The sequence below is a fragment of the Mus musculus genome, chromosome 13 (assembly GCF_000001635.26).
Source record: "Mus musculus strain C57BL/6J chromosome 13, GRCm38.p6 C57BL/6J".
Lineage (NCBI taxonomy): Eukaryota > Metazoa > Chordata > Mammalia > Rodentia > Muridae > Mus > Mus musculus.
Genome location: NC_000079.6, coordinates 59,593,250 through 59,614,678, shown reverse-complemented (window position 1 = coordinate 59,614,678; position 21,429 = coordinate 59,593,250). Strand labels below are relative to the sequence as shown.

The 21,429-nt window shown below is 42.2% G+C and overlaps 1 protein-coding gene across 6 annotated transcripts in view; it reads right to left on the bottom strand.

Moving 5' to 3' along the window:
* Naa35 (N(alpha)-acetyltransferase 35, NatC auxiliary subunit) overlaps window positions 1–21,429 on the bottom strand; it is a 49,466-nt gene that overhangs the window by 20,120 nt on the left and 7,917 nt on the right. For 4 of the 6 annotated variants that reach the window (NR_168734.1, NM_030153.2, XM_030247468.1 and 1 more), the window contains exons 3-12: window positions 19,297–19,330; window positions 16,525–16,639; window positions 14,876–14,950; window positions 13,608–13,775; window positions 7,367–7,433; window positions 7,248–7,291; window positions 6,484–6,534; window positions 5,835–5,918; window positions 5,086–5,200; window positions 1,864–2,042 (exon numbers count right to left, since the gene is read on the bottom strand). Coding sequence is in view for 5 of the 6 variants with exons in the window: in NM_030153.2 (NP_084429.2) it covers window positions 1,864–2,042; window positions 5,086–5,200; window positions 5,835–5,918; window positions 6,484–6,534; window positions 7,248–7,291; window positions 7,367–7,433; window positions 13,608–13,775; window positions 14,876–14,950; window positions 16,525–16,639; window positions 19,297–19,330 (932 nt within the window). In the remaining variant the exon portion in view is untranslated. The remainder of the gene's footprint in view (window positions 1–1,863; window positions 2,043–5,085; window positions 5,201–5,834; window positions 5,919–6,483; window positions 6,535–7,247; window positions 7,292–7,366; window positions 7,434–13,607; window positions 13,776–14,875; window positions 14,951–16,524; window positions 16,640–19,296; window positions 19,331–21,429) is intronic. The other 2 variants (XM_030247467.1, NM_001384121.1) reach the window with 1 other exon arrangement.

Below are 21,429 nucleotides of genomic sequence, written 5' to 3'. Positions count from 1 at the left end.
TGGGAAAGTCGATTCTAACAGCATGGAGGGTAGGCGATCGCCCAGCTACTGTGCTGCTTAAGGCATATTAAAATATAAGGCCGTGTGTATGTTTCACTCTGGAAACAAAAATGGTCAAAATGCAGTGAAGAACCCCGTGCTGGACTATTTTTTTATGTATTATTTACAACACTGACACTCATGAAACATCCTGTTCTGCGGCTGAATGGTATTTATTTACTCTCCCCATCTCACAGAATGGATAGTCACCAGTGAATATTTAAAATGTTTCAAGTTTTTCAAGTTATGAATAATATAACAAATATACTCTTGTGTGTTTGTATGCATGTCTGTAGAGGTGTGTGCAAGTGTACACATAGCTGTGAACGTATGTGAAAGCGAGAGGAATGTTGGGGCTCCTCTTGATGGCTCTCCACCTTACTTTTTGAAATCAGGTCTCTCACTGAGCCTAATGTACCTTCCAATCTGGCTTCTCTTCCTTACATGTAAGCACACCTGCCACCTGGCACTTTACTCAAACCTCAACCAAGACAGGTTTGCTTCCCAGTAGACAGACTGTTAGCCCTTTCCCTCCCCTGCCAGTCACCTCACTGCCTGGAGTTTATCAGGCACGCATTCACCCTCCTTCCTCCCTTCCTTCCTCAGTTCTCAACAGTCACACAGCTCAGGACTGGCCCTCAGCTCCCTCTCCCGAGACAAGCCAAAGCACCCGGGGTGGAGTCCAGGAAAACCAACGGCTGCTCTGCTGCACTAGCATGTCTCTAGGAGTGAGAGTCACACTGGATATCCAATGTGTATGAAAAGAGCAGTAAATATATGAAAAACAAAAGGCTAGGTATACCGTGAGCATTAGGCCCAAGTATTAAGAAAAAATATCTAATTTATGCATACAACAATATTGTAGAAATGTATGAGAACCATCTGCTTGTATAATAATATTCTCAAAACAAACCTTTCTTTTGTTTAGTACTATTTGTTATGCTTTGCCTTGAGATAGGGTCTCATTACACAGCCAAGGCTAGCCCATAACTCAAGTTTCTTCTGCTTCGGTCTTCCTGGTGCTGGGACTACAGATCCTACACTTGAGTTTTGGCTCTGTTCTTCTTCCTACATGTTACCAAATATGAGTGCTTCCCATTATACAGAGGTTTTCACTCAGCAAAGAAAGGCAAAACCTTTGACCTAAATGTAATTTGATACAAATAAACTAAAAAAAAAATGTCATTCAAGTTTGTAGTTAGGCTATGTCTTCATTAGTGTAGAGATGTGCATATTTACTGAGCTAAAAAGTACAGAAGTTTTCTTTCTTTAGAACAATAAACAGGTTATCAAGCACCATGATCCCATATTCATATGCAAGAACACTAAAAGCTATCAGGCAGTACAAGCTGTCAGTTATTCGGGAGACTGGGGCAGAAGTCACAGTTCAAGGCCTCCCTGGACTACACAGTCAGTCAACATCGGCCTGAGCAACTTAATTAATGACAGCCTATTTCAAAATTAAAAAAGTTTCAAAGGGACGGGAACCCAGCATGGTGGGAAAGGACAAGAATACTCGAGGCCCAGCGTCAACGCCCTTATGACGTTTAAAAAGAAAGACACTTTTCTATGTGTGTACGCACACTCACACATCCACACACACACAGAAAATATTTTGAAGGCAGAATCCAGTTATCAAAACTCCTAACCTCTGGGTGATGTACTAATACTGTAAGTTTGCCTTCTTAATGTCTAAGAAAGTATCAGATCCTTCTGCGAGTTAACTATCCTGTGCTGCCTGCCAGTCAGTCCCTCGAGCGAGTGAACGAGCAGCAAGCTCCACTATCACTCCACCAAAGCTCCAGCACACCATTTTATACTCACCAGGATACAGTGTAAGTTTGGTAAGTTCACGACTTCACAGACAGTTTTTATTCTGTCTATTAATCTTGAGAAATAGTTGACCATTTCTTCTCTTTTAATTATTTTTGCATAGCGAGGGAAGGTGGGTGGAAGTAATCTCTGGTTAACAAGGGGCTCAAAACCCATCATAATTGGATGGTCTGAAGAACAGAAAGAGCAAAGTAACATTTCCAATTGTTTTTTTGGATTTTAAAATGAAAACTATTAAATATATAAATATATAAACCCCAATTTTTAAAGGCATTTCCAAACTCTAATCACAAAAATCTGGTAAATTTTAAAACTTACAACTAATTTATATATCTATGCATACATTCTAATGAGGTTGAGAAACTTCACAGTGTACTTCCTAGCTACATGGTGGCTGAGGTTAGAGCCAAAGACGGAAGCAGTGGGACTTGCCTGGGTTGCAAGATGGGTCAGATCTCCACCCTGAGAGGAAACCTAGCTCCGGGAGAGAGCTGGCTGCATGACTACTAAGGAATAGCTAGCTAAACCAGTTCTAAGTGCAGAGACCTCCTAAATAGTGGGAGACTTCCTGGAGCACAACAGAGTATATGATCTGCATCACTGAGCCCTCCTGCAAGAGTCAGGACAAACACAGCTACTGACCATCTATCTGCACTGAACACAGAGTCTAAGAGAAAGCTGTCTACTCTGGAGAGCACAGAAAAGCTGAAAGCCTGAGGACAGAGAGGAACAGTCATCTCTTGGGTCACGGTCCACTCCCACTGGATACTCTGCTGGTTTGCAGTAAGCCCCCCTATTCCTTATACTACACCATGTGACTCAGCTTAAGTATGTTAATGGAGATGATCACAGGGGAGACCAGAGGATCCCAGAGTAGAACCATGGTTACATTATCACTGTCACACTAGTGTACACTCCAGATCTTTCCCAACATGGAAACTGAAATGAGACAGTCCTCAAGAAGCAATAGCTCCAAATCTAATCTGTGCTCATCAACAAATAAGCTCCACCCTCACAGTCCCACATGTCAGACTGGCCGACTGCATACCCCACGGAGCACTCTGCTGCTCTCAGATCTACCTCCATCCTTGCACGTGCTTCCCAGGCCTGGGCTTTCCTCCCGCCCAGCAGTTCCTTGTAGGAATCATTCTTCTTTGTGTCCAACACAGCTGCTGGTACTTGGATGAAAACCCTTACCCACAAGCTTCCCCTCACCTCGTACCCATGCAGTGGACACCATCTCCAAAGGCACATTCCAGTCACTGCCATTCCCCTGATACTACCCTCTCCCAGGAAACAGGACTTAACCTTAGCACCCTGAAGACAGCTCTCCTGCCTCATTTTGGTGCCTCATCTACCTTTTGCTTCATCAGTTAACAACTTTAAAAAAAAAAAGATTTATTTTATACATATGTGAGTACACGGTAGCTGTCTGACATATTAGAAGAGGGCATTTGGATCCCATTTCAGACGGTTGTGAGCCACCATGTGGTTGCTGGGAATTGAACTCAGGATCTCTGGAAGAGCAGTCACTGCTCTGAACTGCTGAGTCATCTCTCAGCCCCAGTTAACAACTCTTAAGGGTTCTAATTCCTACTGCCTATTGATGAACCCGCTCCCCTTGCTTCACTTCAACATTATGTATGACTATTCCTTTATTAGATTAACCCTATGCACTGCCATCTCAATTTTCTATGGAAAACACAGCCTGACTGTTTACTATCATAAAAGTTTTAAAATATATTTTATTTATGTGTATGGATGTGTGTCAGTATGAATTTATGTGAACCATATGCATTCAGGAACCCACAGAGGTCAGAAGGCATCAGATCCCCTGGAACTGGAGTTACAGGCAGTTGTGAGCCACCATGTAAGATGCTGGGAACTGAACCCAGATCCTCTGCAAGAGCAGTCAGCGCTCTTACCCACTAGCCATCTCTCTTATCTCCCACATATCCCAAAGTTTTGTTTACCCTCCTTTTAGTACCCTACACTGTCCTAAGGGAACACCGCAGAGTTCAGAGTTTCCTAGGACTCAGTAGGGAACACAGACAGCTTTTTGTCTCTGAGAGCTGTTTTATGTGTGTTCCTCCTTTGTCTGCTTACATGCCTATGTGCTATTTGTGTGTGCTGCCCTTGCTGTCCAGAAGAGAAGTATCAGCTCCCCAAGAATAGTTACAGGGAGTCATGAGCTGCCATGCCAGGACTGGGAGGCCCCTCTGAAAAAGCTGCCAGTGCTCTTAACTCTGAGCGCTCTCTATCTCTTCCATCCTATGAGAGCTGTTCTACAAACCCATCAGTAGGGAGACTACACATGTAAATCCCATTCCTGAATACTTTTACTGTCTTTCCAATTTTATGTGGAAAAACCAGAAAGGCTTTGTTCCCATTTACAATTCACTCAGGGATATCATTATCCCATACACATTTGTACTGTTTAAAAATAATTATGACGGACAGTTGTAGTGCACATGCTTAATCCCAGGGTCCACAGAGGGAGACAGGCAGACACATCCTTGGTCTGTCTGCAAAGTGAGTTCCAGGATAGCTAGGACTACACAGAGAAACCAAGTCTCAAAAAACACAAACCAAACAAAAACTACCTCCCGCAAAAAAACAAAAGCAAAAACAAAATCAAAGCCATGGATAGTTTTCACCTCAATAATTCAAGACTACAAACACCATGTCATGAATTTTAGGGATAATCTGCACTGCTGTACACTCTAAATGCTGAGTCAGCAGGTGTGAACCATTCCAGTTGACGCTTACTTTCCGTGTAAGACAGAATGCCACCAGCATGCCAAGCACTCTTCCCTATGGCTATTCAGAATCTCTGGACACCTCCCGTGCAGTGTGAAGAAAGGCACCTGTGAGTAAGCAAGCCTCAGCAACCTAGCCTGCCTCATGGAATGAGAAACTCTGTAGTGACTCTGATGGGTCTCAAGAAGTAAAGGAAGGAGATGATGAACAACAGAGTTACTGCTGGCATCACAGCACAAACACAAGACAGGCACATATACAGAGTCCAGCATGATACAAGAGATGGCCAAGATCTCAGCAGACTACATCTGCAAAGAAGGCTAAAGCACGCTTAATATTCGGCGGAAACCTCCCAAAATCCAGGCAGACTGACTTAAATCAAAGTCAGAGCTAACTGTATTACGTTTTGGACAGAAAATAAGCAAATACAAGTAAGCAAAGCTGGAGAATTACCTCCTTTGGTAGTGCCATTCTGAGCCTGGATGCCGTGGTGCAATGAGGTGTGAATGGCAGAAAGAAGGTCTGCCGCCTGGACCATCAGTTTCTGAGCCTCTGCAACAGCACTGGTCTAGCAAACAAATCACCAAAACACTTACACACTTTCACTGAAAGATACACGTACAAGAGGAGATCCTACAACAGTACTAAGATCCAAAGCATGCACGGATCCTCACACATTGTTCACTTAATGCAGCACCGCAGGATGCTCAAATCCTCAACAGGAGACAAAGGTTCCCCTCAAATCCGTATCTTATTTGATGTGTTAAAAAAAAAAAAAAAGATAGCTGGGCGTGGTGGCGCACGCCTTTAATCCCAGCACTTGGGAGGCAGAGGCAGGAAATCTGAGTTTGAGTCCAGCCTGGTCTACAGAATGAGCTCCAGGCCAGAGAAACCTTGTCTCAAAAAACAAAAAAACAAAAAACAAACAAAAAACTAAAGAAAAAAATTGAACATACAGTCAAATATAAAAAGGGAAAAGTTCCAATAATCTACAGTTATTCACAAATATGGGGGAAGAGGGAATCCAAGAAAAAAGAATTACTTGAAACAGTTTTTAATCTATCCACAAGAGACCTCAGTGTGTTATAAAATAGATCTAGAGCTATAATCACGTTTCACAAAAGCATTTAAGTATACAGAGAAGCGTGAGGACAGGAAGGACATGCCGTCTACCTCTGACCCAGTTACAGCAATTCTCTCACCTCTTTCTTAGTAAAGGCTATGAGCACTGTGAGCAGCACTCGCGTGAACTTCACTCTGCTGAATGCTGCCAAGCACTGCTGGTGCTGAGAAGACAAGGGAGTGTGGTGAGAAGCAGGACCTGTAAAAGGACGGCCTGCAGAGGCGCTCACCAGCAAACAGGCCTCTGCTCAGCTTTTAAAATGCCCACCAAACAAGCCACCAAAACCGTAGTAAGCAAAGCCTACTCCCGTGAAACAGAGAAGAAGCTATGCTGAACTCTAGAACAACAGACTGCCTTTAATCCAAGGTCAGAACGTATACTATTACCTCAAAAACCAAGTAGTTAGCAGTTGTAAAAGTTAAGAGGTTCAGTAATTTTGATAATATGGAAAAGTTTGATGTTTACTAAGGTTTGAAACAAGATCTACAAATAATCCTGTTTTTCCAGTTCCTGTCTCCCAGGAACACTTAAGTTTTGAAGTCAGATATTCAAGATCTGTATTACTACCATTCTCTCTATAAAAACAGAAGTGGAATCAAGTCCTTTGCAACAAGCTGTTGCTAAAGAAACACCTAAAGGGGCTTCCATGAATTACGATGCAGCTCAAAGAGCTATGGCACCAACAGACAGCTTCTCTGACATTAGCTGGAGAAAAGACAGGCAATTACTTCTAGTTCGACCTCTGGATCTCTCTCTTCTCCTTGTCGACTTCGAGTACTCTAAAATTAAAAAATAAGGTAAATTTAGACAAATACAGCCCAGAGAAGTAAAGAAAGAAAGAAAGAACTAAGTTACTTTATTGAGCATATACAAGAACCTATGTTCAGGAAAAAAATCTGACAAAAAAAGTGTCTAGTATTTTTCCCATGAATGTTTTATGCATGTATTGGTTATAAATTAGAAAGATCATGAAACAGGTATTAAAACAACAAAAGCAAAACAATAAAATAACAGAAGCAAAGTATCTGATTCATAATACTACTGCTACATTTAAAACCAGTTTACAATAAAAATCACTATCACTGAGGCTGGAGAGATGGCTTAGTGGTTAGGGCACTAGCCAGAGGACCGGGATTCAAATCCCAGTACCCACATGGCAGGCAGCTCACAACTGTCTGTAACTCTAAGATCTGACACTCTCACATAGACATCCATTCAGGCAAACCACCAATGCATATAAAATAAAGGTACAAAATTAAAAGAAAAAAATCTAAAAGAAAAAAGTCACTATCACCATTAAAAAGTATCATTTTTTAAAAACCAGCCTGGCTGAGCCTGCTGGTGGATGCCTATAAACCCAGCACCAAGGAGGCAAGGTGAGCAGGCTCAAGTGAGTTCAAGCATAGCCTGGTCTACGTAGTGACTTCCAGGCCTGCCGGAGCTACACAAACAGCACAACACAAGCCCCGAAGCAAAGGAAAGGGAGACACACCTTTACTCGCCTTTGCAGATCATCTTCCACATCCTTTAGCATCCCTACAACGAGAGCAGTGAGTTTTAAAACAAACCAAAATGCAAAATGTAAAAGTTATTGTTGTGAATAGTTTATACCTGTAACTCGGAGATCTGTCACACTGTTGGCCATTTTAAATCCGTATGTCATTGACTGGAAATCTTCCTATACAAAAAAGGAGTGATTATGATCTTCAACAGCAGCACCATATTCCCCTAACAAACTCACCATCTAGAAGAAAAGAGTGCTATCCAGCATGTCTCAGTACTGCATTATACAGCCAAGCTGTCCTCCTGTGAGCACAGCATTAGACACCCTGACACCACCGCTGTTTTCTGTGTGCGCCTTTAGCTGCCTGTTGGTGGTCTAGATTAAGCATTCTTAAGCACTATTACTCACTGAGACAGTAAAGTACATCTCATATCCATGGCTAAACAAACAAACAAGACAGCACAGGTCTCCAGGCCTCCTAACACAATGTTTAATTATTTCACTGATAATTAAGGCATCTGTCTCAGTTTGAAGAATGAATTTAACATTATCTGGAAGAGTACTTCCCCTGCATATAAGTTCTACAACTATATAGAGAAGCCTGAGTGACGCGTAGTTACAAAGATAATTATTCCCACAGCAGAATTCTGGGATACTTAGTAAAAACAATGTGCACTGAAGTCAGGTCAGCTAGCGTACCCCAGAGAAAGAAGAGAACACTACATCAGGAGGGAAAGAAAAAGCCCAACCCACGCTCGTGCTCTGTAAAACTGGGTAGTGTATGACGCACGTGACAGGTCAGTTTCTCCTCCAGGTTCACTGTCCGCCCTCTCTACCTTTCCATGCCTCTCCACTCCCCAAGCTTCACAGATGTTTAGAAAGAACCCCTGATGCTCACTTGCCTAACATTTACCAGGCAGGTCTCCTACCTCCACCTCCCCATCATATGCACACGACAACCTGCATGCTGACTTCCAAGTTTAGCCCAATCACTTCTCACACCTTCATAGCTCTCTCTAGTTGGCCAGATGCACTTGGCACAACTGTCCCGTATTTCTCCACTCCCCCCACCTCAAGAGATTGATGCTGGTGTGGGCAGGCATAACACACTATGTAGCCCTGGTTGGCTTAGAATTCAGTGATCTGCTTGCCTCTGCTTCCTGAGTGCTGGGATAAAAGTCATGTGCATCTGTCCATAGACTAGTCCTTGCAGTAAATATATTCAACTACCAAATGTCAGAGGAACTTCTATAGAACTCAGAACACAGAACACAGCACGTGTCCATTTGAAAGCCCTTACTTAAGTGGTTTCATTAGCTCACAGTAACTTTATACATGCTAATACCATCTTCAAAGTCTGTAAGACTATCTTCAAGGCTCATCCCTTACTATATACTAGCCCCTAGTGTTAGTTCCTCAACTGGCAGTCTTTCTCCTGCATCCTGTAACCCTACCCCAACAAAGACAAGATTACTCTGTAGCCCTGGCTAACCTGGAACTCACACTGTAGACCAACACTGTGTAGGCCTCAAACTCAGAGCTCCACCTGTCTCTGCCTCCCTGGTGCTAGAATTAAAGGAGCACACCCCCCACCGTCCACGGCTGGGATTAGAGGGGCGCACCCCCCATGTGCAGCTCTTGCTTCCTCAAGCACATTTGCTTGCCCCGAGGATTGTTCCTCACAGAGCTTATCACCACGACCTTCTATTTGTACTTACTACTATACATTAACTACTCTGTCCACAGACTGTATCCATGAGAGTAAGTAATGTTTAATTCATTGCTTCAGCTTCAGGGCTTAACACAGGGTTTGGCACAAAGGGATTTATGGTTCAATGTGTGTTGATAAATGGTTTTTGCTGGTTGGTTTTCGTCAACTTGACACAAAGCTAGATTTCTGTGGGAAGAAAATGCCTCCATCAGGCTGGTCTGTAGGAAGTCTGTGGGAGATTGTATTGGTTAATGGCTGATGTGGGACGGCTCAGCTTCCTGTGTGGTGCCATCCCCAGGACGTGGTCCTGGGTTGTGTAGAAAAGTCGGCTGAGCAAGCCATGGAGAGCCAGTCAGCAGCAGCACTCCTCCATGCCTTCTGCTTTAGCTCCTGTTTCCAGGCTCCTGCCTTCCTTGAGTTCCTCCCTACATCCCGCCTCAGTGCTGACTAGTTTATTGTCAACTCTGCACACTACAGTTACATGGGAAGACAGACCCTCAATTAAGAAAATGCCAGCCAGTTGTGGTGGTGCATGCCTTTAATCCCAGCACTCGGGAGGCAGAGGAGGCAGAGGCGGCAGAGGCAGAGGCAGAGGCAGAGGCGAGAGGCAGAGGCGAGAGGCAGAGGCGAGAGGCAGGTGGATTTCTGAGTTCGAGGCCAGCCTGGTCTACAGAGTGAGTTCCAGGATAGCTGGGGCTATACAGAGAAACCCTGTCTCAAAAAAACCAAAGAGAGAGAGAGAGAGAGAGAGAGAGAGAGAGAGAAAGCCTCCATAAGTCCATAAGATCTGCCTGTGGGCAAGACTGCAGTGCATTTTCTGACTTAGTCACTGATGTGGGAAGGCCCAGCCTACTGACGGGCATGTGGTGGTGGTCCTGGGTGTAAGAAGGCAGGATGAATGTGCCAGAGCAAACCAGTGCTCAAGTAGTGCTCCCCCAGGGCCCTGCAGCAGTTACCACCTCCAGGTTCCTCCAGAACATGGCAGGCTCTGTGTAACCATGGATACATCATTGACCAGAATCTGACCTCTGTCAAACCATGTGTGCATCATTCACAAGAACTGATTCTGAGTCACTATGACAATGACTCCATGGGAGACACATAAACAAATTGCAGCCACTAAAATGTTTTGAAAACTTTGTGGGCTTATGAACAAAAATCAGTGAACCCAAAAAAGCTACATACTGACTATAACCCATAATCCAGGCAGGGATTCATCAGGCTGGCCTTCTGCTCAGCACACAGTGCACTATTGTTAAGATCAATGGGGATAGAAGACACTAAGGAAACGGTGTCTTCCAGACACAAGACTGACACACATATGAACTCAGACACTGTGGCAGCATGCACAGGCCCTGCATAGGTCAGTGCTAAGAGAGGGATGTGGACACAAGTCCCCATTCCTAATCCCAAACCTGAGACAACTGACAGCCTGCAAAGGAAAAATTAGTTTTCTCCAGCAGAATCTGACTAGGTATACAAACTACTTTAAGGGAGGCCCCATGCCTAGCAGTACATGATCAACAAAAAACTAGTGTTTTTGGAGATGTTTGGTCTCATAATGCTTTGTTTAGGCCATTTTTAAAAACAAAACAACCACAACAAAAAACCCTTTATTTGTCTTTTATTTAGTATGTTTTCTGATTTTGTGTTTGTTTGATCTATTGGTTTTTGTTTTGTTGTTGTTGCTGCTGTCTTTGTTTTTAAATTGGTCTGTATGTTTTCCAAAGAAAGAGAAAAGAAGGCTTACCATTGGATGGGTAGGTGCAGGGTAGAATCTGGGAACAGATGATGGAGGGGAGACCCTGATCAGAATACACCATATGGAAAAATAAACTATCTTCAATTACAAAACGGCTCATGAATCCATCCTTTAGAGAACAGAGAACAAGAGAACAGAAGAGAACACAAGGTGAAAGTGCGGTGTCAGGACCGCCAGAAGGTGGAAGGCGGAAGAAAGGCATAGAGTCCTGCTTACAGAGAAGATAGGAAAGTACTGGCAGAAAGTGAGGGTGAAGAGGCAGGGAGATGCCGTGATCTCTAAACAGTATCAGGGGCTCACATGAAGCTCGCAGTCATGAACTGGAAGCAGAAATTGCTAGTATAAACTTGTTTTTCTTCATTCACTTTATTAAAGGATGGAATTTAAGTAAAAAGGGCAAGAGAGTAATAACAGTAAAACTTTGATAGGATCAATGAATCAGTCCTGAATGAAAATCAAAGGCCGTAAGCTGTCTAAGTAGGCAGGTATGACAATCTCAGAAGAGAGGCTCTCACTAACAGCACTGACCACTAGCACCCTGTTGGCCAACAAGCAAAGCCCGAGCTTCTGAAGTCTGTAATCACCAGACAGCACGCATGGCATCTACACTGTCTAACCTGTCCTCCATCAGTCCAATTATCAGGCACCACGTGAGAGAACACTTCATACAGGCAAAGCTTGAGGGACTTTCTTCCGAAACTAGAGATAAGCTAACCACAACTGTAACCCTACTTTTGGCTACTTTGTGGGCTTTTCTTTCTTTCACCCTTATTCCACCCTTCAACCCAACATTAGTTATGAGAGAAAATAGGATAGATGTGAACTGGGCTGATTTTACTGTTAGACTACTTTCTGCTGATTAGGGGTGCCAAGTTCCTTGAGGCAAGTTTGATCTTTGCTGTCAGGATATCTAATTTCTTCATGTTGTTTCTTCTTTGTGCAAAACCTACTTAACCATAACCAACAGCATCTGACCAACAACCCACAATGTCTTTTGGGGCCCTAGCATTTATATACCCTTGAAGAGTCCCTAGAATTCCATGTCACACAATCGCAGAAACTATCTGCAAGCTGTCAAAATCAGGCCCCTGCTAGAGCAAGAAGCACATCACAGATGGCTGCTGTGGACAATCTGAAGCATTCCATACCCCACATTTGGGATGAAAATGAAAACACATTCTTCAATTTCTATGACTTTAAAGAATTCCAAAATTCTCACTACAAACCCTATGGGCATAGGATCTAGACAACAAGGGCAGATCAAAGAGCCCTCAGAATCCTCCAGAGAAAGGGACAGAGAAAGGACGGAGAGCAGTGACGGGTGTGCAATCACCTCGGAAGCAGTTGCCCTTACAGGAAGAAACAGCCAATATCCCAGTCAAAAATGTGTGTGGAACTGAATTTACCTATTACCCTAGAGTAACAGAAGAGGAAAGATCAAGGACTACTTAGAAATCGAAGCAAATGAGAAAGTTGTCACCTGTGGTAGTATGAGTGAAAATGGCTCCCACAGACCCACTGGAGTAACACTATTAGAAGGTGTGGCCATGCTTGAAGAAGCCTGTTACAGTGGGTGGGCTTGGAGGTTTCAGAAGCTTGAGCTGAGCCCAGTGTCACTTTCTCTTCCTGCTACCTGTGGATCTATATATAGAACTCTGCTCTTCTCCAGCACTGTGTCTGCCTTGTGCTACCCAGCTTCCTGCCACGATGATAATGGACTAAACCTCTGAAACTGTAAGTCATCTCCAATTAAATGGTTTTCTTTGGAAGAGTTGCTATAGTCACGGTGTCTCTTCATAGCAATAAAACCCTAGCTCAGACATCACCTAAGAAAGAAAAACAAACCTTTGTATGAAAAATGTAATATATATGTGGACTGACCTACCATTAACTTTGACAGAATCATAACCATTTCAGTCCTCAATAATACCTCCCCCAAATAAATCACTATCTACGGCAACAGAATAATGCATTTATATAGCAACGCTAAAGTGTGAAAGTTAAACCTAGAAATCAAAATACTTCCATCACAAAAAAAGCTTCTAAAACTATTCTTGAAGAATGGTAAACAAAGAGCATAGGACTCCTCTCTTTAAGTCTGATGAGCTCTGTAACCTTCATAAATATGTACAAGTACTATTACCTCATTTAATATATTTTTGAAACAGCAAGACTATGACCAGATAATATTTTTTTCCAGTTGATAATATGAAGAATGAACTGAGGAAAAGACCTGGCCATAGAGGCGATTTCAAAGCTCATAGAAGCCAGCACACATGGCACACACAGTACAGAAGCACACACAGCATATACAGTACAGAAGTACAGTTCAGTACTGGAGTCCAACTCCCTAATTTCTTACGAGAAAGTCTTCCCTCTACTTCCTTGGGATACCCAGAACAGACAGGAGAAAAAAACCTGTCTACCATACACTGCACATTGCTGTTTCCTGACCTTCCTCTAAACTTGGTCTTTTTATGTTATGTGGCCAGAAAGCGGTGTTGTTTGACAGACTGTGAAGAGGATTTATAGGAGCAGGAAACGGAAGCTTTCCTGCAGAGAAGCCCACGACATGCTGAAACACTGTCAGGATTTACTACAGCTTCAGGCCTTGCTTTAGCTTCCCCACCGTTGGAACACAGAGGTATGCACCGCCAAAGGCAGCAATGTTCACCTCCAACAGCCGCTTACTCCATAGCCCAGGCTGGCCCTTTCTGCTTCTGTGTTCTGAGGTTGAACTGCAGACACGTGCCACACATGACCAAGGCAATTTTTAAAATGACTCTTCTGTAGTTATCCACAGGGACCCCGGCACGCAGCACACGTCATCACCGACAGCGCAGTGAGACGCCAGGGAGCCGCTATGTTTCTTTACCTCTTCGAAAACAGCAGCTTTATTTACTTTTTCCCGTGCAATGTCGCAGATCTTCAAGATTCCCAGAGCAAAAGCTTTCATGGCAGGATCTTCTATGAAGTCGGGATTATGAATGTAAAGGCACGTAAACACTGTCTGTGCCAAGGAATGGCCTTCGAGCCATGTGATCTGTTGAGAGAGGGTGGTATACAGGATTGACAATGTCTAAGCTGAGCCAGTGAGTCCTCGACCCATATAAGCACAATTAATCATAAGATGGAAAAGACCGTTAAAAAGGAGCTCACACAAGTCAGGACTGAGAACTTGCTTTCACTAGGGGAAATTTCCAAGGAGCCTAGAGAGGGTGAGTGAGTCTCCAAATGCTCTGCAACAGGAAACACCAAGCCAGTGCTCGACAGGTTCCGTATTTCAGTTTCAAACTACAGTGCTCCATCGATACACTCTGAGTGCCTAGCCACCTATGAGGAGCATTCTTAAGTCTAATGTTCCAGTCTACAACATCTTAATGTCTAATCAAAGTAGAGAGACTATGTAGCATTCACAACCAGACAATCCCACAATGATATCTACTGCCAGCAATCCTTCTTGGCCTTTCCCACTCCTTTAGAAATATTGTGTTGCTAAAAGGTAAGTAATAGAGAAATCTTTTCTGGCTGTGCCTGTCACCAATGTAGCCTTAGGCGATATAATAAACCGCTGGGATCTCAGATAGGCCCAAGGCAACAGCTAGGGCACAGGTGCTGCTGACAGTTCCCAATGATAAATCAACAAATCTTACAAAAAAATGACACTATTTTTTTTTTTTTTAACAATTAAACAACCCTGCCTGGAAATGATCCACATCCAGCCCAGCTAAATCACTAGAAGACTAATAGCAGAGGACAGCAGTTCCTGACCATGTCTCCCAGCGCAGCAACCACATCTGCAGAGCCAGTCCACACTTCCCTTTGCTTCATCTGTGCTCATCTCATGGAACCTTAAGTACAATTTCTCTTGATAACTTGAAAACAAAACAGAGTAATTTGGATAATGGCCGTAATCTTCTCCTCACTGAAACAAAGCGCCCCGTTAGCACAGCATGTGAGTGCGGCAGTGCAGTCAGAAGGTGAAGCCTGCTTTCCTGGGGCGTGTTAGCCTATGAATCGCGTGTCTGCTCTCTGAGGGCCAGCGCTGCACTGCTTCATAGTCCCCATGGCACACACACCTTAAACCCAAAGAATCAGGTAGGCCACAGTTTAATTAATCAACAGTCTTATTTTATTTCTTACCAAACAGCAGAAACAGGTGTCCATTATTCCTATCAGTTCAGGCAGGCTGAGGTCTTTAATTTTAATGGTGCCATCCTAAAAAGGAAGAGTACAAATAACAGGAAGTTAAAGAAAGAAAGCTATATGTACAGCTGTGTTTTCAAGTTTAAAATTAGATATTAAAAATAATAATAATCCAAAGAAAACACTAACTTATCTATCTGAAAAAAACCAAACACCAACTTAATGTTTTGTTCTTAGGAACAAAATCCTGTTTCTTGTTCTGGCTGCAGTAGTCATGTGGAGCCCAGGGTGACAGGGGACCCTGATCCTACTGCTTCACCCTCGTGCTTGTACTACTACATCACTGAGACATGTGTACTCTGTCACGCTTATTCTAGTACATAATTGAAGAAACCATATATCTTAAATTAAGTTTTCACTAATCTATGGCTTAAAATTTTTGTTGTTGTTTTTTTGAGATAGGGTTTCTCTGTGTAGCCCTGGCTGTCCTGGAACTCACTCTGTAGACCAGGCTGGCCTCGAACTCAAAAATCCACCTGCCTCTGCCTCCCAAGTGCTGGGATTAAAGGCGTGCGCCACCACACCCAGCTTAAATCTTGATTAAAAATATCAAAGTCTAATAAACAATAACAATAAAAGTCGTTATGATAAAAAGGCCAAGCTTCCTATATATAGTGCTCTCAAGTCTATAAGATAAAAGGCCAGCACTTGTAGAGTCAGGAGAAAGAGGATTTCAAGGTCCTAATGATTGATAAGGCAAGGTCAATTCCAATGTGGACTCTAATAAGAGACTATGTCTCAAGGAAGAAAGAAAAGGGAGGTCAAATTAGTAAGCATTTCTAAAGCACAGTTGAAATTACACAGCCCAGGTTGGAATGACATGCATATGCTACCTACTGGCTCAAAATTAGTTTTATTTATTTCATTTACTTTGTTTTTGTTTTCTGTTTGTTTGAATCAGCCTCACTCTGCAGCTTGGACCTCACAGCTATTCTCCTACCCCAGTATCTCAATATATAATGGCAGAAATGTAATCTGAGTTAAGCATCCTGAATATAAACTCAAATACCTTCAAAATGAAATCAAAGAATATACAAATGGACAACTTAGAGCAAGTTAACAAGGACTTCACATCATTAATTTCTAGGTTTTGAGACTGATAACTAAATATTAAAACAAAACCGAGGTCTCATGAATGCCAGCATGATCTCAAAGTCACTATTTAGCTGAGGCAAGTCTCCTGACCCTCCTGCCTCACTCCCAAGTACTGGGACAATAGGAATGTTCTATCATGCCTGCTATAGATGCTAATTCTTATGTCTGAGAAGATTGTAAAAATACAGTTGAGGGCTGGAGAGATGCCTCAGTAGTTAAGAGCACTGACTACTCTTCCAAAGGTCTTGAGTTCAATTCCCAGCAACAACATGGTGGCTCACAACCATCTGTAATGGGATGATGCCCTCTCTGGTGTGCCTGTAGACAGCAACAATGTACTCACAAATATTAAGTAAATAAATAAATAAATCTTTAAAAAAATACAGTTGAAATTCAAAATTACAGTTCATAATTTTGGTATTAAGCACATTTTAACATTAAATATAGGTATTTCTTAAAAGCCAGAGACACACAAAAAATACAATAACTACCTTGATAGCTTGTTCAAAATTGAGAACTTTTCTATTCACTTGGTTCCCGATCATACCGGCATCCATCTTAGGATCCATCATTTCAATAGCAGACATGGCTTCAAAAAGACCAAACCTACAAACACATGAACCCATATTTCTACAATTATATAGACATTATCATGATGCTTTTAGCAACTACAGTATTCATGTATTTATTTCTATTATATGTATAATTTGCTAAAACTTCTGTTTCAATTAATCATCAGTTAGGACAAATACACTAACTCGCTATACAAATTACAATTTATCTTACATGCTCTTTAGAGGAAAAATTTAAATTATCCTTATACTTCCTTCAACAGGGCATGGATCAGTCACTTTTGGAGAAGTGTTCAATTCCTGTCAAATGACATTCCTTAAATAATTGACTTTCAGAATGTTGTATATAGCTTTTTTCATTTTCCATGTATGATTTTTGTATGTATTAGTGCTTGTATATTGTCTTAGTCAGGGTTTCTACTCCTGGACAAAACATCATGACTAAGAAGCAAGTTGGGGAGGAAAGGGTTTTTTATTCAGCTTTCACTTTCCACATTGCTGCTGATCACCAAAGGATGCAGGACTGGAACTCAAGCAGGTCAGAAAGCAGGAGCTGATGCAGAGGGCATGAAGGGATATTACTTACTATTGGCTTGCCTCCCCTGGCTTGCTCAGCCTGCTCTCTTATAGAACCCAAGACTGCCAGCCTAGAGATGGTCCCACCCACAAGGGGCCTTTCCCCCTTGATCACTAATTGAGAAAATACCCCACAGCTGGATCTCATGGAGGCACTTCCCCAACTGAAGCTATTTTCTCTGTGATAACCACAGCCTGTGTCAAGTTGACACATAAAACCAGCCAGTACATATATCCATATATGTTTATGCACACTCATGTGTATGTGGCATGTGCATGAGTGATCCTGAGAGACATCTCTCCTTGGCCTGGACCTCAGCCAGCAACCCCAGTGATGCTCTTGTCTCTGCCTCCCCATTTTGAGATTACAGATTCATGCAGGGATTTTACAGGTCCTCATGTTTACAAAGCAAACACTTTACCAGCTGAGCCATCTTCCCTCTTCCGGCTCCATTTCCTCATAGCTTAATGATAATTGATTTACACTGTCCAAAATTTTAGCAATTACATAATGCAAAACAATCTAGAACGTCTGGTTGTTCACCATGGACAAAGATAGCTATCACACAATGAAAACTGATTAGAAAGAACTGAGATATGCCTCAAGAGATGGCAGAGGAAAAGGAGCTTAACCGAACTCATCAAACTGGCAAGTAGCACATCGCTCTAAATCATTTCTCTTACAGTCAACAGAGGCTTTGGCAGCACATATACTAAAAAGCAACAGAAAGATATTTAAAAAAAAAAAAAAGATCCTTAAGGACAGGGGATGTAATGCAGAGGCAAAGAGCTTGCGTTTAATTCGAAGTTCTAAAAGAACAAAATAAACTTCATGAAGACAAACTTCCACCATGATGCTAATGCTACATTCAGTTTAAGATATGGTGGCAAGCTGGGCAGTGGCAGTGCACACCTTTAATTCTAGCACTCCAGAGGTTGAGGCAGAGGCAGAGGCAGAGGCAGGTGGATCTCTGAGTTCTATCTACAGGGTAAGTTCTAGAACAGCCAGAGCTACGCAGAGTAAATCTGCCTTGAAAAACAAAAACAAAACAAACGACACTCTGGCAACCTGCTTACAGTACAGCAAAGACAACACTCATGCTGACAGAGCCTGAAAGTACTGACCAAAATAGTAGGATCTCAAGTCAAACAAGAAAGCACTCAAGAATGCACGAGTTTTGTCAACAAAACCAATATAGAATATGGCTTCATCAACTGCCAAACCCTACTATGAGAGTGGATAAATGCATTCTAGAATGCACAGATTCGGGAGAAGCTCTATGAACAGGTTCTATGGGAAATAAAGCAAATGAAGGAATTTCACACTCAATTGGAAACTACCAGTCAATGCTTTTGAGAAAAACCATTCATCTCATGGGAAAATCCAAATGTTTACATAGATCAAAGTTCCAAACCTGTAAAACAAGGAAACAAAACCTTTCTTTTCATAATCTACAAAGCTATAAAGAAAAAGCAACTGTACAAACAGCCTAAGTTTTCAACATGGACCAGCAACTTGCCTGACCTCGGAAGCTGCTAGAAATTCTAACTCTGGCCTCAAGCTGACTCACTTAAATATGAAATTCTGGATCCAGCCAGGGATTTTTAAAGCTTTCTAGATGATTTTTAACACTCTAAGGCTTTAAGAGCAAATTTCCGCCTCTCCTTGTTCCTCCAGCAAATACTGTATAAATGTATTCACTTGCTAATTCAAGATTTTGTTGTCCTAACCAGGAAGGAGCCTGGCCACAGTGTGTCTGCAGCAGCACAGCGAGGTATAAATATAGGCCAGGATTTCCTTTCCTTTGGTTCACTTGGAGATATTCAATTTTATTCCACACCAGCATCAGTCATTGATAAATCTACCATACTAGACATACAACTAATAGCTGTCTTCAAAAATCACATGTTCAGCATGTCCATCTTCGTGAAAAGTATCCTAACAGTTTGGCGTTTCACATCTTAACCATGTCAGTGACTCAAGATAGCTCACCCAAACTGAAATAGAAATTGTACAACTCATTTGAAACATAAATTTACTTGGACTTCAAAGAATATTCTACCTGAAAAAAAAAGATTAAAGTTTTCCACAACTACTACACCACAAATACTCACAGCTTATCATGAAGCAGTTCTCCCAACTTCAGCTCTAAAAGAATCAGAGAGAAAAGTTACTTTAATAGCGCAATAAAGTTTAAGTTTCCAGACTAAAAGGAAACATGCTTGGATTAATTTAAAAATCATTTTCTAAGGATTGACTAGATACTCAATTACCACAGTGATGCTTTCAATTATGCTTGCATTATGAAATGGATCAAAAAAAAAAAAAAAGAAAGAAAAAAGAATATAAAACCACAGAACTGAAAACTAACAAGCAAATTAAGATGGTTATCTTAATATTCCAGTAAGAATTAAAAATTTAAAAATCATTTTTTGGGGATGGAGAGATGGCTCAGCAGTTAAGTGCACTGACTGCTCTTCCAGAGGTCATGAGTTCAATTCCCAGCAACATGGTAGCTCACAACGGTAGGTAATGAGAAACAAACAAACAAAAAATCCTATGGGCGGGGGCGAGCGGGGGGCTGGAGCGAGCGGGCCCAGAGCAAAATGGAGAAGGGAAGGGGGAAAAATCATTTTTAAAGTTACTAGCATATTTCACTGCAAGGTGTGAACTTCCCACAGAAATAACTGCTCCCCCTCTGGTCTCTAAACCACAAGGGTCATCATCTAACCTCTGCTGTTATAGGAACAATATCAAAATCACATTTAAAGACTCAGTTTTACTTAAATGTTCAAAACACTCAAGTAAACTGCCAATCCTCACAGTGTTCATGGGCTGGAGACGAAGACCAGTGGTAAAGCAATCACCCATCGCGCACTAGGGCTCCATCCCAGTACAAATGGAGGGAGGGAAAGACGGGATCAGAGAGGCAAATGGGTGTTTTCTGGGGGACAACAAAATCTTCAAACTTCAGTTTTAAAATGAACCAGAGATGGCCTAAATCCAACCCTCAGAATAGCATCCCAAACCAGTGAAACCGCAAGGGAGGACTCTAACAAGAATTTAATTTAAAGTGCCAAGAGAAGAGCACCACGTCACACATAAAGACAGCCCCAAATAACTGGCTTATCAAACTGGGCTTTAAGAGCCGGGAGAGCCTGGAAAGATGAATTTCAAGATCTGAACAAAAGCCACAGCCCAAATTACTATAGCCTGCAAAGCTATCTGTCATAAAGGAAGGAGAAATAAAAAACAGACTAAAGGGATTTATAACGACCCAGACAACTTTACAAAAGATACCTGAAGTAATCCTTTAGGCTGGGGAGAAAAACAGCTGTTTACAAAGCCATAGAAGAATAACCATGCTAGAATAATAGTGAAGAGGAGAGGAATAAACACAACAAAATCAACAGAATAACGCAAGTAAATTCACCTTTCACTAACAGCTCCGAGACCACAGGTTACACTGAAATGTCTTAGCTACTGTTGTCTTTCTGTGAGGAGAGACTGTCCTAGATAGGGTTACTACTGCTCTGAAGAAACACCATGACTCAAAGTAACTTGGGGAATAAAAGGCTTATTTCATTCACAGTGAGGGCAGGGAGGGCAGGGACTCACACAGGGCAGGAACCTGGAGGCGGGAGCTGATGCAGAGGCCATGGAAGACTGCTGCTCACTGGCTTGCTCCTCGTGTCTTGCTTAGTCTTTTCTTATAAAGCCCAGGACCACCTGCCCACTTGGGAGGCAGAGGCAGGTGGATTTCTGAGTTCAAGGCCAGCCTGGTCTACAAAGTGAGTTCCAGGACAGCCAGAGCAATACAGAGAGAAACCCTGTCTCAAAAAAACAAAACAAAAACAAAAACAAAACAAAAAAGAAAATGCCCTATAACCTTCCCAAAGCCTGATCTCATGAAGGCATTTTCTCAAACAAAACAAAACAAAAAGAGAAAGAAAGAAAGAAAGAAAGAAAGAAAAGCCAGTAAGCAGCACCCCTCCAAGTTTTCTGTAACAGTTCTAACCTCCAAACTTCTGCCCCAACTTCCCTCAATTGAGGCAAATCTTAGCTTCCAAAGTTGCTTTTGGTCATACTGTTTTATCACAGCAATATAAACCCTAAGTAAACTTTTTCCATGGTGTTGAGGGATGATGGCTCAGTGGTTAAGGGTACTCTTGCAGGTCCTGAGTTTAATCCCACCCACATGGTGGCTCATGACAGTCTGTAATAGGTCCGATTCTCTCTTCTGGTGT